Below are 17,643 nucleotides of genomic sequence, written 5' to 3' on the forward strand. Positions count from 1 at the left end.
CCACACCATGTACCATGTGTATCCTGAGCACATACAATGTACAGGACAATACCTGGTATACCCTTGAAATTTCCTGCTTAAACTATTTAGATACATTGTATCTCTGTGAGGAAATTGTCTTAAAATCAACCAATCATGTGTCAATCAAAAGACAGACCACACATATAGACTACTCTTCATGTGGAACAGACCTCAGGTATGTCAATAGGTGGCGCTGTTGTCTGTGAAGCTATGAAAAGTGTGTCTGGAAGCGGATCTAAAAACCACAACGCAGTGCAAACATCCGACATGAATTACTAGCATTTTATTGATAATCTTTTGTTATTTTCAATTCATAAACAATTCATCAATGCAAAGCCTCTTGATTTGGGGTTAAAAATAAAAATACCATGGCTTACTTTGGCCAATGTTTTTATTCAAACTATACATAGCTATAAGCTGTCAAAGTTAAATTCCCTCACAGGAAAAGAATTAAATTTTTGTATACATGGGCAATGAGCAGCTCCAATGTTCCCTTTTCATGAGAAGGTTGTTGCCAACTGTAAGGATGCAAAATTCAGGCAATTGTGCACCTTGTCTGACTAAAAGCCCTGTCACGTTACATTAGATTTCCCATTAGTATATAAATAATATATGGTGCCCAGAAACTTGCATTTTCTTATGAAACATGCATGCTGTAGTACTTTACAGTGTTGAAGGAATGATCTTTTCAGAGAATGTCATAACCAAAGGAAAATGATGATTTAACTCTGCTTTTCGCCGGTGCAGTGACACTTGGCATCAAAACAGAGAAGTTATTTTAAAATATTTGGGACACATGCTGAGTTGGTGATCCACACAGCAAATCAAGAAGTCAAAGCCTAGACAAGTGGTCTAACATTTCACCAGTTTTATCAGACAGTTGTGCTGCGTATTCACATGTCAATACAGCTTGCAAACAATTCATGGTCCTACACCTCGTACCACAGGATTTGCTTAACACCTGCGATCAGCATTCAAGTGAATCTGCAGTTGAATGTTAATACCAGGAGCCTCTTAGGATGGGGTACCCATCGTGATCAGAATGCAGAGTTTTGAATTGGCCTGAAAGCTGTATCTAATTCACAAATCACATGGCATTTTCCGTCATCATTGCACCCTGTATTATCTATCCATAACATACTGGGAAAACAGATAGTTTTAATTTTATTTCTTCAGTCTTGCTTGGAACATTCCATAAAATGTAACAAAGAGTATGGGACATCATAAAAGCAAAAGTGGAACTTCCTTGCTGATCAAATTTATCATCAAATTTGCAGTGTTTTTACAGACACATTGCCATTGAATACAATCATCTCACAGAAACATTTCAAATTAAAATATCCTTCAATTAAAAAAAAATCAGATTCCTAAATCACAATCAACCTTCAGTCATACTTCCATATAAAATGTTTTGATATTTTTGTAGTTTTTCAATGCGCATCTCAAATGCAATCAAAATCTCTTGATGTGATTTGATGAATTCCTTTGAGAGAAAGTGTATCTTGGCAGTTATAACGTACCAGTATTTTACCATGAGGCTGGTACTTCTATTCTTTGAAAGCTTGTCATTCAGGAGTGACTTGCGGAAAAGAGAATAACTTCAGTAAAGCATTGTCCATTGTAATGCAAGGAAGATTAAAAGCATGCTAAATGTGAAATAAATATACACATCTCAACTTAGTAAACTTTTGAAGTATTCGTACAATTAGTAAGTTTACGATCTATGATCAGAAACCTGAAATTCAAACATGACATTTTGACGCTGAAAAGCATTGGAGAAACTTCTACCTTAAGAAATGAAAATATTGAAGTACTGCGATAGCTGGAAAGATGTGTGCTGCCACAGGTACATATGCTGGTCAAAGTGGTGGGAGAAATCGCTTCTCAATCTGAAGGTCCTTTTTTAACCTTGAACTTAGTAGGGAAAAGCCCCTTATATTTTGCACTGGCTAAGCACATACATATGGTTTACAAAAGAATTGGAAATGTTATTGTCAAGTAATGAAGAAAGTTCATGGTCACAGTATGCATTGTAAATATGGAGGCACATGGGCAATATATCAATATTACTTGATGTGGGATTCAATTTTTCCAACAGCTAAATCTACCATCTTTGGATACTTGATTTTCTTGCCATCTAGCTGATCTTGTGACCATAGAAGAAGTTTTAAAAGCTTGGCAAGCTTTGGAGTGGATTCTCTGCTTTCCATTTCTAAGATTGCTGCATTCAATTCACTGGCAACCTGAAAGCAATAAGTCAAGTTTTATGCTAGAAAAAAAAATTGATAACACTTGGCTTCTTTGGTTCAATGCTCCAAAAATGGGTAAGAAATTCTCTTATGCTTCGATGCAATGACCTACAACATAATGCACAAGCATTTCATAAATTTTTTCCTCTGAATTTTAATAACTTTTTTTTTTCCAAATTCTCTCAAACAGTGAAAATATACTTACCTTTTGTCTCTGTGAGGGATGTAATAATTCTGAAAATGGTGAACTTTCTGGATTTTCAAAAGCTAACAATGCTAGGGATCGTTCTAGTTCTGGAAGGACTTCAGAATTTTCTTCTCCTCTTTCTGCTAAATGTGTTTGTGCATATTCAAGCGCTTGTTCTACTTTCTTATTTCGTATTAATTCTATTAAATGTTGTTGCTGGAAATAAACAAAAAAAAATTTGATGAGATTGTAATTGAAGACTTCTATGTGCAGCGTTTGAATCTACTTGACTGTTGCATTAACCCTTCACCCACCAAGCCTTGGAAATTGCATTGATTTTTAGGGTACCAAGAACTTGTCATTCAGGGTTCATTATCCTGCCAAGTCAGTGAAATTCAGTGATCATGTCTATATATACCGGACAACAAAGTAAACTGACACACACCACATTTGGGTGGTTTCAGGAGTGCCTTAACAAATAAATAGCTGAGCAGAAATGCATTAAAGTTGACAGACATGCCCATTTTGTACAAACAATTGACAGGTTATGGCTGTTTACTGCATCTTACAATCTCTAATGTTAATACAAACATCAGAATTTTCTATCTTACATTGTGTGAAAAAGTAACTTGCAAGTTTAAGTCAATTTAAAGTTCCCAATTTCAAAATGCAGAAATTGGCCAAACACAATTTCTAGAGTCCTCTACAATCTGCTCTGTGTAAATCACAGAACAGGTTCACTAAAAATCAATGCTATACGTTGAAATGTTTGCAAGATCATACCTGTAAATGGAAGAACAGATATCTGTCATTATCCAGTAGTTCTGGATGAAGGTCATTGACCAGTGCTATTGCATCTTCTATTCTGCCATTTTGAATAGCATCTCGGATCTGAATCCTTTCATCTAATGTGTCTAAGTTGACGTTTGGTTGGATTCCAGACTCCACCTTAAACTTCTCTGCTGCTTCTTTGAAGCCCTCTATAACAGACAAATAAATGCATATGAGAATGTATCAGTTGCAATACATGGATCATCCATTAAGCATCCTACAAATGACACTGCATATATACAATATTTTGCACTACTGGGAGACCTGTCAACCATACAAAGTATGATTGGTGTATGCATTACCTAGTTACTTCAATGGTTTGTATTTCAGAGTAATAAAAAATAACTTTTAAATTTTGATGCTGAGATGCTGAGGGCCAGGACAACTACATGGGTCATACTGGAAAGCTCGATAGTACAAACATTTTATCACATCAGCCATTCACATTAACTTGTCCATCAGACCTGTACAAAGGCAGAACTTCTGGATCTGGGAAAGAAAACTGGTTAAAGACCTGAGACAAGCACTTCTATCTGAAATGAGTCCTCTCAGCTGAATTGACATGCCACTGACTGAAGAAAGTGCACTTAAGACTTCAGGAAGTTTTACATATTGCAGGTGCTGGTATGGAGCTGGGCCACACAAATAAATAGCAATTTTGAATCTGACTAACACGGGTTCAGAAATGTGATAAGGCACCGACAACCTGTACATACATTTAATTCACAGGCATAGCTTTGCAAAATTCAAAGTGTCATCTGTTCATATAAGTTTTTCACATTTCACTCATATTTCGCGCATATGTACTACACATTACAACCAAACAACATAATGGCATATCTTCAATGAACATACTGGTTACCATGCCATGACATTTACAACTGTGCTGGAGAGTTCTCTTCGTCATATTCACGGCGGTGGAGTTACTGTGTCATATTGTACTCAGTACTACACTTTAGCTTTTGCTACTCTTTTCACCTAACCCGCACTGGTTCTATAATTGTCTCAGGCTACGGGTTGATACCCACCTGTAACTAAGTAATCCATTATCAATTTGTTCATGTCTGCTCTTGTAATATGTAATGTCTGCAGTTTTTCAATCCATACGTCTGCATCGACTTCCTCCTTTTTCTCCTGAAAACTCATGATTCTCGTTTTCCACTCCAGTTTGTCAGCTTTTCTGATACCTGCATTAAAGAATGGAAAGAAACTTTGATGTCTTGGCTTGTTAAACATATTCTCCTTGTAGCACTGAACAAATTTTGACATCCCTTACAGACACAAAAATACCCTAACTTGAATACATGTGTCCATTATGTAAATTTTATGCCATTTGCACCTATGCGTATCTCTCCTTATAAGTTATTGTAGGTGGTTCAGTGATAAGATTGGTGCAGTTTGTATGAAGACAGGCAGATTTGCCACTTAATGAGCCATAACAGATTTCCTCAGAAACTTTCTTCTACATCAAGGCATTATACTGAAAAGATTATGGTAATAGTGGTGTAAATAATAATTGAATTTCATGGTTGACAGAGGGACCATGACAGTTTCATCAAGTTGCAGAAGATTGCTCACTTCATACACACATGAGTGATATTATGCCATGGCTCACTGAAATGTATCAACACTTTATGACAGATTTTGCATGTTGCAAAGTATGTGGAATATGAATTCCAAATTCTACAGTCTTCAATCAGAAGCTGATGCCTCCCTATATTCACACTTTTTATTCAAACAACAGGGGGAAACTTCATCTTCCTATTTCGGTTGTAATGAAAATTATGTAATAACATTTCAAACCACACTTGTATATGTTTTAATTGCCTGATGTTGATGACAGTTCTCTGTACATGTAATAACACATGTGATACGCCTTCCCTGCTACTGAAAAGAATCCCCCTGGATATGTTGCCAGTGAATTTTTCCTTTTCTTTCACACCCAGGGGACCGTTAAAAAGATCCACATTGACAAAGAACTTACCTTTCCATCACCAAAGGCCGAGAAATTAAAACCTGACATATTTTTAGAACTGGCAAGTGGGGAAGAGGGGCCAAAAACCGGGCATGCCAATAACAGTAATGTGGAAGTGGTAACATGAGTGAGACATAAACTGTGCTAAGTCCCCACTTTATAGTAATGGAAGATTTCAGGGTCTATGAAACAATGTATCTGTGTCATATAGAAGTGTTTGCAGTTGTTATGGTCTGGAAGCCTCGACGTCTGACATCAGAAATAGAAAATTTTCCCTGATGTCAACACTAGCCAAGCTGCAGTTTTCCAGTAAACATAACAACAATCAAAGTTAATTCTCCATGGTGCTTTTCAGATGAAGTGGTGCGAGACAAAATGGCTGTTGGACAGAAATTGCTTGAGCACATCAGCCAGCTCAAGACTTCTCACCAAAACCAGGTCACCCAACACAACCTTGTCCAAAGCCACTTCGCTCCAAGTACCACCTTGTACTAAAACCACTTTGCCCCAAGTATAGTACCATCATACAACCAACTCATCCTAAAACAATGATTAATACAGAGTTGTTTATGTTGTTCTTGGATGCATTACTGTGTCAAGACATTTTGTCTACCATGAACAAATTATTCTTGCACAAAACCATAAACAATGGATATAGAAAAAGAAAAACGAAAATGTGCTGGCAAAACTGTGTACATTAAATCACTGACCTGAGAGTTCTAGTGTTGCTGGCTGCAGGCCTGCTGTACATTACAGGAGTAGCCAACCACACGCATAAAACAACACCTTTGATCAAGTTATGTTTAAATGTTTATATATCGATCACTTCAGTAATTTTCTATGGACACATTGAATGACTCTCTGATAGTGCTGTATGTGTATAATTGTCGATGGAAATCACAGGCCACTTCTTGAGAAAGCCTAGTGGTACGCTAAGCTGTAGACTTGGTTCAAGTCTGTGATTTGTGAATGTTTGAGTGGAGTGAACACAATGATTTGTATTTTGCTTTCATGTGAAACGCGCGAGTGAGTGGAGTGAACGCTATGTGTTGGGTGAACGCTATACAGGGGAGTTGCACCCAGAATCACAGACTTGGCTTTACTGCAGGGTTTGTGTCGCTATAAATTATTCATGAGATGACGTTTTTATTTACTTATATATTATTCATAAGATGTCGAGTGCGATCACTCCCACAAAAGTCAGCACGACCTCTGTTGTATCACCGAAAACGCATGGAAATATCTATGTTGTTAGTGGGGCCCATGTTGCAAAATGCGAAAATCGTCGCCAGTTATTCAAGGATGGAAAAAAGACACTGTCCTGTGAAGAAATAGAGTTTGCCGTCGATACAAGTCTTGACCCCTTATTGCACACTCATGTGAGTTGCAGATCATGCAGCAATCGGGCATCAACTCTGCTGAAAAGCCTCCAGCAGTTCCGATAACAGTTCAAATCTACATGATCAACCATCGGGACCAAAGAAGAAATTGTCAAGCGGCTTATTCTGTGCAAAAATAAAACGTCCAGCAAAAGGGTCCTATTCGACGCCACTAACACTAAGTTCATGCGTTCTCCTTATTGGCCAGAATAATGGCTGGAACTGTCAATCATTTTGTATTTGCTTGACGTCACTGTGTACACAGTCGGGCTGACCGCCGGTACTTTGCAAGAAGTCCAAGTCGGTGAATCCGGCAGAAACTAACTCACTATACTGCGCAGACTCAAAGGTAGCGTATTCAATCGCAGGGAAAACCTGGCCTGCACTACCAAATTCAAAATAGGAGAGACACAAGAGAAACTGTTATAAATGATTTCATTTTTTAAAAATTCACCGTCTTGAACCAAGTCTAGCTAAGCTGTACTATCAGTCCATTAGTCTCTACAGACAAATCCCAGTCCTCAGCAAATTGTGTTTATGACACCCTGTCTCCTCCCTACACACACACATATATATATATATATATATATATATATATATATATATATATATATATATATATATATATATATATATATATATACCACTACTAAAAGTACAACTGGCGCCATGTGAAGAAAGGTGCGACGTCATTTTCTAGAAATGTGTAAACTTTCATTGTTTCAAGACTTTAGTTGTGGGATGATAGATGTGGCATTGTTTTGGAAATGGTTTGAGGCAAAGAGGTTGGTGCAAGGTTGTTTGGGGGCAGAGTGGTTTTCAGAAAAAATCACCCAAAGTTATCTTTTATAATATCGTAGAGGAAATCTCAAAATGATGTCTCATCTGTAGTCTGTACTTAGAATTTTGACTAAGTGGAAGTTCAAGTGCGCCTGTGTGCTGAAAGGTCTTCGTTGGTACATTACCATGGAGGAAGTACATGTATCTGACTTCTGCCTCCATGGTGTACTTAGTATATGTACCATTACTTACAATCATGACGTTGCACGGGCGACGTCAAAAACATCGGTACCATTTCTATCATACACGAATATTACACTTGAAGAAGAATTTCTCCCATATAACGTTTCAGATCAGCCTAACACACTGAGCAAACGGAGAACACCCACCTTCTACGATATTAAAATCTTGTAAATTTCACGTTTGCGAAAATCATGGAAAACCAAACTAAGCAAATGTCAGTGTCAGTGACAAATGTGCTGTTGTGATACTGTCTGCATAAATCCCTCTGATTATATGACCCTCGTTTCAAACGTAGAGCTTCGATTAAAGAACTTAATGAAGTATTATACTATTTTCCACAAATTGCTTAGAAACAATTACATGTACTTGCTACTCACGTACCTGTTTATACGACTTCGGACATGGATTTCCACCATAATATTGATGGAGCGCATGCGTATAACTTATGCCCTCAACTTCGGCATCTTTCGGACGAAGGAAGTTTGTTGCCGGAAAATGCCGAACCATATTCGGAGTAATTCGTCTATATCCGGTGAACGTAGCAAGATGGCGGCGTAAGCAAAGTCCCCTGTCTTCACGTCTTCGTGCGAGGACCAAGGACATATAAAAGAAAAACAGCAGTATCGTTTTGTCCTAAAATTTCACATCCTCGTTGAACTAACTATATATTTATTGCGTCCGATTTATCATGGCAGAAAGGTAAGATCGGAATGTGGTTAATCCTACAGGATCGATTTGTTTTAATGCTCTTAAAATCGAGAGGCTCAAAATGGGCGGTCTGTCTGATGGGTGTATTCACTTATAAGGTTTATTTCTGTGGCTTTTACCCACTGTAGGCTGGAATGGGTGGAAATCATCGAACCTCGGACGAAGGAGCATATGTATGCAAATCTTACAACGGGCGAGTGTGTATGGGATCCCCCTGGTGGAGTTAAAGTGTAAGTACGGTGTTTGTGTCCATTGATAAAATGAGGAAGTGCTTCCAACGGTGTAACTAACATCGGGGCCAGTATGAAGACAAGTAACAACATTTTTAGGCCATAATTTCAGTTTTGCGCAACTTACTTTAGAGAGGTTGACTTTAGACACCAATAGATAATACATTTTCCGATCTTAAACATCCAGATCTTAAATCGCCTGATGACGTTTGGGCAGTGGTTATGAATCATGTTTTGCACCTTTTGTGTGTGATGGTTAGGTCCATGTAAAGACTTCCTGAGAGTATTCTATGAAAAACGGTGAATTTTCATCCAAAGCACGTCCCCATTCTAAGTATTAGGTAGCTAGACCAAAGAGTTTTTTGCAGTAGTTCATCCTATTTACGGAGAAAGAATTCAGAATGTAATATTTTGCCCTTAGGTACCATACCAGTCATCTTTGAAAGTAATATGTGTAATATGCAACTTGTTCGCATTCAGGATTTCTTGAAAACAATCAAGGACTCAAGAAATTCTCTGTGGAAGTTCTTGCATAGAATAATTGACATTTTCTAGTATGGTTAATTTTTGTCAGTATAGCTCTAATAGTTGCTCATCATGATAGAGTAAAAATTATTACTTCACATCTTCGGTGTGTGATATTGAAGAATAGGAAATGAAAGTGTCATTGAAAGGGGCATGATGGGTATAAAAGAAGGCCCATGATATTCCTTGTCATTATGTGACATTAGTTCAGAGGTGTTATTTTGCTCTCAGGGCTGTTGGCTCTAATGAAACTCATTTGAAGTGTCAGAGCAGAAATACTATGAAAAACTTACTAGTGTGAATATTTTGTAGGGATTCTTGCATATTATGCGCTGTTAAAATAGATGCCCTTTTTTGTGTAAACAAATATGTCGCCTGCTGGAAGGGCCACTTATTTTGAGAGTCATTAACACATTCAGATTTACTAGTTATTGTGTATTTGACCAAATAAAGATGTAAATTCTGTTGTCGGTGATTTAACTTTGTGCTTGTTAGCATAATAAACAATTCTCACCTCTTATTTCGATAGAATGTTTTGTGAAAGAGCTCTGGGCAATTTACACCTCATGTGATGCTAAGTATTTCAACGTTTCCAGCTTCTTCACATACTTGTTTGATACAGTTCATGACTCTGTAAATTGAACTCACACTATCAATAGCCTGTAGTTGTGAAATGTAAATGAGGTCTTATTGAAAAACACCCTGCTAGTGAATTGCTTTGTTGTTTAAAAGAACTTTGTTCTGTCAACAGACAGCATGAAGCACCAATATTTGGACTCTAAAAAATAATGGATCAATTTATCTTTCTCCTGAAAGTAATTTAATGTATTTTAGAACTTTTCAGTGGAAGGATTTTGACCAAGTAGCGAAGCTATGAATTGAACCAGACCTTTGTTTCAAGCTCAAAGTAATATATTTCATTTTTAGTATTTTCGCTTTTCATATATGATTCACAATGGAAACTAGGCAACCATCTGCCTTATATGTTCTAATAATGATGATATAAATAGCATTGACCAAATGACTTTTGTAGGTGTGAAATTTCCGGACGAAAGAAAACGCAGTTTGCGCAAACAGTAAAACAAGATGACCATTTGACTGCATATGCCAATTACGTATGAGGTTTGGAAGTTTAAATTTTTAATGTTGATGGTTCTGTTTTCGTTTGCGGTTATACCAGAATGAATCCTTCCCAGTTCCACCCTTTGCATAATAGGTTTGGTAATTCTGTATTGTCTTCCTGTGGGATCCAGGGGTCAGTGGTTAAATTTGTTAGTAAAATTTCCTATTCAACCCAATGACCTCTCTGAAAGACAAAAGCCATGTTTTGTATTCAAACCAGAAAAAGCAACTTGGAAGGGATTAAGATAAAAAGGGCATTGCTAAATTTTGCATTTTGTGTGGTAGCCATACATGTGTACCATTTAGTTGTACCTATTGAGTTCCTTTGCCGTATCATACTTGAATGACAGTTGAGAATGTGGACTTATGAGTTGTGTTCCATCTGTCTATTCAGTCTAAGATATTTCTCTAGTATGTACATGTATTAAAACTTGACAACCCACTGTTACTCCATACATATGTAAATTTTCTTCCTTGCTTACCACCCTGTATAGTCAAACAACCAGGTAATTTTTTCAAGGTAAAGTCTATTAATAATTATTTTATTCTAGTGTACCTTGATTGACTTTGAAGGGACCATAAAACAATATTGCAAAGTATGCTGAAAGACATTTGCTCTGTAATCAAGCAGAATAAAAACTGAACCTACTACTACTACTAATATTAATTATTTTCATTGTGTTTAAAAATATATGTAAACATGACTCGTCAGATGTCTCTGAAGTGAAAAAAGAGGAGATAAAAACAACACACACAAATAAAATATAAACAAGAAAATAAATAGATATATCCTGGCAAAAGAAAATACATGATAATAAAATGTAATGAAAGTCTTCAAAAGTTTAGCCAAAAATGTAAAATAGGAGCGAGAACAGATATACAAGGTCAAACCCTTGGATCTGATTTAAAATATGAGTTGGTAATGGATGAAAATGCTGTACAATGGAAACTATGTGTTTGTTCATATTATGTTATTTTACTGCGTTCTGCAAGCTTCTGTAAGTGATAAATGGATGGGACTTTGCTAATTTTTCTAAGGGTTACTAAACATATGTTTTACAATTAGCTCTGTCAATTTCCCTCGAGCAGTTTTTTTAAATTCAATAACTCGATGTTAAATTACCAACTTAATAACAGTAGAATCATTACCTTTATTCAGCTAGTTGATATGGTATTGTGAGTAATACTTTTCTAAAATTCTTGAGATTCAAGTTTGAGAATCATTCATAAATACAAGAGTAACCATTGCAAGACAAGATATACTCTATTTTGGGTAATGTCATCATATTTGATGAATTTGACGCGACATATAGTGCTTTTGTCATAGAAAAACCCTTCTGTTGCTCAGCTTAGATGTAAAATATTTACTGAAGAAATTTCTATTCAAATACATTGCGTTTCTGAGTTTTTTTCATCTAATCCCTTTAGATGAAACTGATCAGAAATACGTGTATTGTCATTCGTTCTGAGTTGAATTCTTCAATTTTGCTCCCCAGAGTGTTCTTGAAATGTGAGATAGGAATACAGAAGTCAATTTGCTACTCATAGTGGTTTTGGTTGAAATATCAGATCACATGTAGAATAACTGTGTTCAGATGATGTGTGGAGTTGATATCATTGAAAGTATCATAGTGCTTTATCATTCAGTGATTTTCGTGTGGATATTTTTTTGACTGGTGATTTCAAAATCATGCATGCTCATCTGAATTTTCTTTTTTGAAATCACATGAATTTTTTGCTGGTCATCCTGCCAGTAGTTTCAGATATGTAACAATTACGACGTGGTCTTGTGAGAAGTTGGAAGTGTTTGTACAGCTTTCAATATGATGTGTAGTGTATAAGCCGGTAGTTTTAACAGGTCGCACCAATTGCAAATTGCTATTGAATAAAAAACGTAATGGACAACAATGCCCTATCAGAATGGTCACAGTTATTTTACATAAATGCTGGTATGTACATGCAAAGACCGCGGTAGAGAATTGTGGCTCTGTATACATGCTTAGACTCAATGCTTATTCTGTCATACTCATCGATAAGAAACAATCCCTTTACACGGTTGACCTATAAAATTTTAATTACTGGATTAAATTTCAAAACAAAATAAAGACAAGACTAGCAAAATAATTAAATCGAAATAGATATCAAATAGAGAAGTGTGTCCCATGGCATTGAGAGCTGGCCTTTAAGAGATGATTTGTTGGCTGCTAAAACTGAGAAATATTTTGAGGCATTTTTCATTGTGCATAACAGAGAAAGCAGGCGGGAATATTTGTTTTATGAAAGCTATTTTATACTCAACTAGAGTATGGTATATACTCCAAATGTCAAAGTATGAATTTTTCAAAGGAAGTGGTTATCCACATAGTCATCAAAATGTTTTCCCATGGGAAGACCATAGGAAGCCCACAGTTTCTCTGGACAAGGGTTGAAAACATGTTCCTTATTTGGGAATAACAATGTCAAGGACACCCGTCTTTTGAATTGTCGGTGTTTATGTGGCAGAACATGACCAAAATAGTGCTTATGATATTTTGGATGTTATCAAGTGTACACCTACACGTATGTACATATCTGTCTCGAAATAGGTATATACATCTTACGTGTTTTATGTTCTATTGTGTTTGATGTCTTATGACTAATATCCTGTTCAAATTTTTGACAGTTGTTTGAAAGTTATTTGTGTAGTATATAAAAATTTAGTGTTGTTTCTAGTGTAGTGAATTCTTAGTCCTTGGTAAGTTCATTATGAGCCCAGTTATATAAGTGGTTGTACTTATGAATTATCACTCCAGTCACGCAAAGGCAATAGTGCTTTCACTGCTGAATAAATGAAAGAAACTTAGTAAATAATTAGATTTCTGTCAAAGTTTTAAAACAAGGTTTCATCCTTCACTTTCACACAAATGATTATTCTTTAGATGTGACAGAAGTGCTTATTTTGCCAGTTGAAGCATGTCCATCCATGATTTGCAACCCAATCTGCGCAGTCATCCTGCTTGTCTATATAACACATCAATAATGCTATGATGCAATTTCTTGAATAAACAATGATCCTTATGTCAATGAAAAGTATTTACATGTTAAGGCTGTGACCTGTATGTCAAGAGATTGACTCTAGTTGTGACAACCATTAATCAATCATTACATCTCTTTCACTACAGTGACGTAAATAAGTTCTCACATTGTGCATATATAAATAACCACAGTGTCTGAAGATGAGAACTTTGTCCTTTTCTTGAAACATGTTTGTGATATACTGTTTGCTTGAATCTGACGTTAACGCAGAATAGCAGAAAGCATAGGAACTTTAAATCAATATGACTGACATACCAATGATGTACCTGCTTCTCCCTGACACAAAAATATTTTCATTTGTATGTTGGAAAAGAGCTGATGCAAAGTAATTGATCAACAAACTTCAATTCGAACTTGAGAACCCATAAATCGTTTTTGTTGGAGGGCAAGCTTGTATCACCCGTCCACTTCACCCAATTAAAAGAAATATCAAGTTTGTGTGTTAAAGTGTGTCCTTGTGTTATAAATAACACTGGGACTATTTGAAGGTCTTATCCGTCAGAACTGGCCTTATGATGTAGGGTTTCAGCAACATATCTCTTTGTGCATGTAACTGCTTCAGACTGCCGTTTTCAGGTTTGGTAGTACTGTGTTTTGCTTGTGCCAGTTTTCAGTAGTGGTATAGTACTTTGAACCAGCCTCCAATGACAGTTACTGTTTTTCAACTCTAATGCTGTGCATTGTATCAAACCGGAAATGCGCAAAGAATTGTCGGTTGCTAAAATGAGAGATTTGATTTCACTCTGGTTTGTGCTGTGTTGGTTATCTTTCGATGCTTTTTTTTAGGAACAAAAATGCTGATGTATTTTTCTGGTTACGTAAAAAATGAAAAGAATTTCTCAAGTGTACAGAGAGCTCCTCATGTTCAGTAAAACAAAATTCTATACATGCTTGTGACATTACAATTATTTGATGGCTAGATATTGATTCCTTCCTGCAAGCATATCATTGTGGCATATAGTTTCAAAAATCAAAACGTGTTCATGAAAATATTTTCTTTGTCAGTTTGACCCCTCTGACCTCTTTAACAGGTGGCCAGCAATAATGACAAACAAACAGGTCTTAAGTTTTTGACTTGCTGGATAGAATTAGGAGATCAGTGTTTCATCTAGAGAGGGGGATGGGAGGATTCCCCTCTGTTGACATGTTGGCACCCCCTAGTAATTTGTCAGGAAAAACCAGCCCTCAAGGAATGGTGCCAGTCACACCTGAGAGATACAAGTGGAACACATAAGGAACTGGTGAAATCCCCCCTAAATTTTCAGGTAAACTGGGGAAAAGCCCCCTTGTTGATGCCATCCTGGATGAAACACTGGGAGATGACAGATGTACACACAGGTACACTATGCAAAGAAATTCAATTAGGGTAACTGTTCGTACAGAAAGAACTTTAGATATATTGTAAACAAGCCATGGATAATTTAATGCCTTACTTATCTCACTGTATGTTGAGTTCATGCTTCAAGAAACCATGAACTCAATATATCAAGAAAAGTGACAGCCATGTTTACATCAAGTGTAGAACAGTTTTAGCATTCTGAAATGTGACCCAGGTGTCTAGCAACTGTAAAGAGTTGCATAGCAACAGTGTTAACTTCCTTCAGCGGATAACAGGTAAAGCAGAATTTTAGTAGTGGAGACGTAGAATGCAGTTCTTATCAATCACAAGTAACCTAGAGGGTTGTGAGAGTTATGCAGCGGTCAGTGTTATCAGAGGTGAGGGGCTGCACTCCTCTGGCAATGAGACAAATTTGGGGGTTTTGACAAGATTAGCTATAAATTTAACATTAGGGGCGGGGAAATTATCCCATTTAGATGCTTTATCTGTTTCATGGACCTGTGGCAGAGAAACTGACAAAGGAGAGTCTAATTACTAGTAGTGTTCCCATGCTGGGAATTTCTTGATTGTCTTACCCCAGGAGGTGGGCATTAAACAAATTTTCAAATCTCCTACATAGGCCTCAGGTGGGGCCTGAGGTGAAGTGGATGGGTGTTTGCATTGACCGCTGTATTACACTGTCATAGCTGGAGATCCCTAAGAGAACCAATGTAGTTCATTTCCAAAGATTTGTGTCTAATATTGCTTATTCATGCCTGCTGTAAGTACTCAGGTGGCATTGGTCCACATCTACTGTACATACACCTGATTTCCTGAGTATGTGAATCAGGTTTATATAAAGCACTACCTTCTCTCTCTGTTTACAGTAAGAAAACAGATGACAGCCAATGGTGGGAATTATTTGATCAGAATACTTCAAGATTTTATTACTACAATGCTACCAATCAGAAGACAGTATGGCATAGGCCACAGAACTGTGATATTATTCCCCTTGCTAAATTGCAGGTAAGGTTTGCCGGAGTAATGTCTGTGGAAGCATGTTTTATTAAGTATGGTGTACATTCTGTACTAGAAAAGTGGAATTGCCCTGAACTTTCAATATGATTGTGAATTATGAGCTGGCAATAAATGTCATCTAAAGACAGTATGATTATGTATAACAATAATATTTACGGTAATTTGTGTGGTCTCTTTCTGTGTACAGTGGTTTTCATGGACAATCAGTGACTGAATATGTCACCAAGAATAACTCAATAAAATCTGCATCATCCATTAATTGTCATGGGTGATGTATTTCTAGAATAGTCACTTGAAAATTTGTTGCAAGTTCAGCAAATATTGGTTAATATTCTTAATTATGGTAACTGCTACTGGCATATGAATATGGAATTTAACTGACACATGAATATTGAATTTTAATATTTTTACATTTCAAAATATTAGTTCATACAAAAGAGAATAACATATACACACGTATTACTCATAGTTCTCATAATAACACAGAAGACTCATTCACACACACACACACACACACACACACACACACAAACACACATTCATACACACACAAAGACTGACACACTCAGCCTCCTTGCAAAAAATTAATCCCATTCAGAGCGTTTCTTGTTTTGCCGTCTGTAATAACAATTCATTTATATTTTTAGACTCTGAAACAAAACACCGAAGCCAGGCCAGATGAAAGCGGAATCAAGAGTTCAAAACATAGGTCACATGTAAGTATATAGTACCCAGTACACCATCAGCTGTTTTTGTTTTTGGAGGATACTGTTTTGTATTGCCAAAAACACAAATGCAACATGATAAAATTTCTGTTGTTTCAGAAGCTTTTAGGGGTACAGGTATCCCATAGTCAATTCTCTGAGCCAACCTGCAGCTGTGGATATATTTGAGTCTTTAAATGCTGACTACCGCTGACCTATGACATATCACTAAGTTTCACTACTGACCCCAGGTGACCTATGACATTATGAAGGGAGTTACCCCAGACCTGGTGACCAATTACATCATTAAGCGATATACCTCTAAACAGAGTCCAAGTTGAGCGTTGAGCTGTGTGAAAAGATTGTTTTTGAATTCCAAATTTTCAAACATTGATTTGTTGTGTAATCAGATTGTTGTGCTCAATTTAGGGATATCTTCAGCTTCAACGACATATTTAATGGCACTAAGATACATCACGTACAGCCATCAAAACAAGGATATTTTCCTCCTTAAATGTAGAAACATGACAAATCAAGACAGCACCATCACAAGGACCATCGAGAGAGAAGAGAAAGAAGGGAAAGGCGAGAGAGGGAAAGAGAAAGAGAGATGAGAGAACAGAAAGCCAGGAGAGAAGCTAGTGTTGATAGTCCATCATTGACAAGAAGGGCTGCTAGTATAACACCACCTTTACAAAGACCTGATAGGTTAGTCAATACTTTATCTAACAAGTTCTGTATTCGTGAAATTTTCTAGTGTGGTTCAAAGGTACTCTTAAAAAAATGTGTTATTAATTGTTTCTTTGATTCTGCCGGGTATGTATTCAGTGGTGAACAAATCCACCAGCCCAAGCTTGATGGACTAGTGGTTCCAATGACAGGGCTAGTAGTCTTTTTGCCATAACTAGCCCAACATACCAGTGAATTATTGTGTCAGTGAGTAAAAAGTTGTCTAGTGGGCTAGAGGAAATAGGGTTGGGCTAGAAATTATTTTTGGATACCAGCCCATGACCTTTGGATCTTAAAATGATTTGACCACCAATGTGAAACCAGGAAGTGAAAGCACCTAAAAGTATGGTTTTCTGTACATCTTATTCAACATTACAGCCAAAATGATTACACATTTCAAGTATCATATTTATAGCTTTCCACTTCCAGAGGAATTGCTCTACATCAGCATATAATTTGCAAGAATTTAGTCTTTCTTGGTTCTATTCCTCCATATCTGAGTACAAGTGAGTTGGTCAGTATCTATATC

The 17,643-nt window shown here is 36.7% G+C and overlaps 2 protein-coding genes across 5 annotated transcripts in view; one reads left to right on the plus strand and one right to left on the minus strand.

Moving 5' to 3' along the window:
* Positions 1 to 289: 289 nt before the first annotated feature.
* Positions 290 to 8,186, minus strand: LOC139114663 (glucose-induced degradation protein 8 homolog). Its single transcript, XM_070676518.1, has 5 exons — positions 8,047 to 8,186; positions 4,317 to 4,475; positions 3,241 to 3,437; positions 2,476 to 2,673; positions 290 to 2,264 (listed from the first exon to the last, which is right to left on the minus strand). Exons 2-5 carry the CDS (start codon positions 4,432 to 4,434, stop codon positions 2,088 to 2,090), a joined length of 690 nt encoding a protein of 229 aa, XP_070532619.1. The 5' UTR covers positions 4,435 to 4,475; positions 8,047 to 8,186; the 3' UTR covers positions 290 to 2,087.
* Positions 8,187 to 8,192: 6 nt separating this feature from the next.
* Positions 8,193 to 17,643, plus strand: part of LOC139114658 (rho GTPase-activating protein 39-like) — a 30,680-nt gene continuing 21,229 nt past the window's right edge. For 3 of the 4 annotated variants that reach the window (XM_070676505.1, XM_070676508.1, XM_070676509.1), the window contains exons 1-5: positions 8,197 to 8,364; positions 8,502 to 8,603; positions 15,531 to 15,669; positions 16,329 to 16,397; positions 16,906 to 17,093. In XM_070676505.1, coding sequence (XP_070532606.1) covers positions 8,354 to 8,364; positions 8,502 to 8,603; positions 15,531 to 15,669; positions 16,329 to 16,397; positions 16,906 to 17,093 — 509 coding nt within the window. In that variant the 5' untranslated portion in view covers positions 8,197 to 8,353. Of the gene's footprint in view, positions 8,365 to 8,501; positions 8,604 to 15,530; positions 15,670 to 16,328; positions 16,398 to 16,905; positions 17,094 to 17,643 lie in introns of all 4 variants that reach the window. The other variant, XM_070676507.1, reaches the window with a different exon arrangement.

The sequence above is a fragment of the Ptychodera flava genome, chromosome 16 (assembly GCF_041260155.1).
Source record: "Ptychodera flava strain L36383 chromosome 16, AS_Pfla_20210202, whole genome shotgun sequence".
NCBI classification, from domain to species: Eukaryota; Metazoa; Hemichordata; class Enteropneusta; family Ptychoderidae; genus Ptychodera; species Ptychodera flava.

What these genes read in the sequence shown, in the direction of transcription:
- LOC139114663 (XM_070676518.1), bottom strand. Translation starts at nt 4,434, where the DNA reads ATGAGTTTTCAGGAGAAAAAGGAGGAAGTCGATGCAGACGTATGGATT. An exon ending in AATGGATTACTTAGTTACAG is followed by an intron (nt 3,438 to 4,316) that starts GTGGGTATCAAC and finishes TGTCTGTTATAG; the next exon opens with AGGGCTTCAAAGAAGCAGCA. An exon ending in ATCCCTCACAGAGACAAAAG is followed by an intron (nt 2,265 to 2,475) that starts GTAAGTATATTT and finishes TATTGCTTTCAG; the next exon opens with GTTGCCAGTGAATTGAATGC.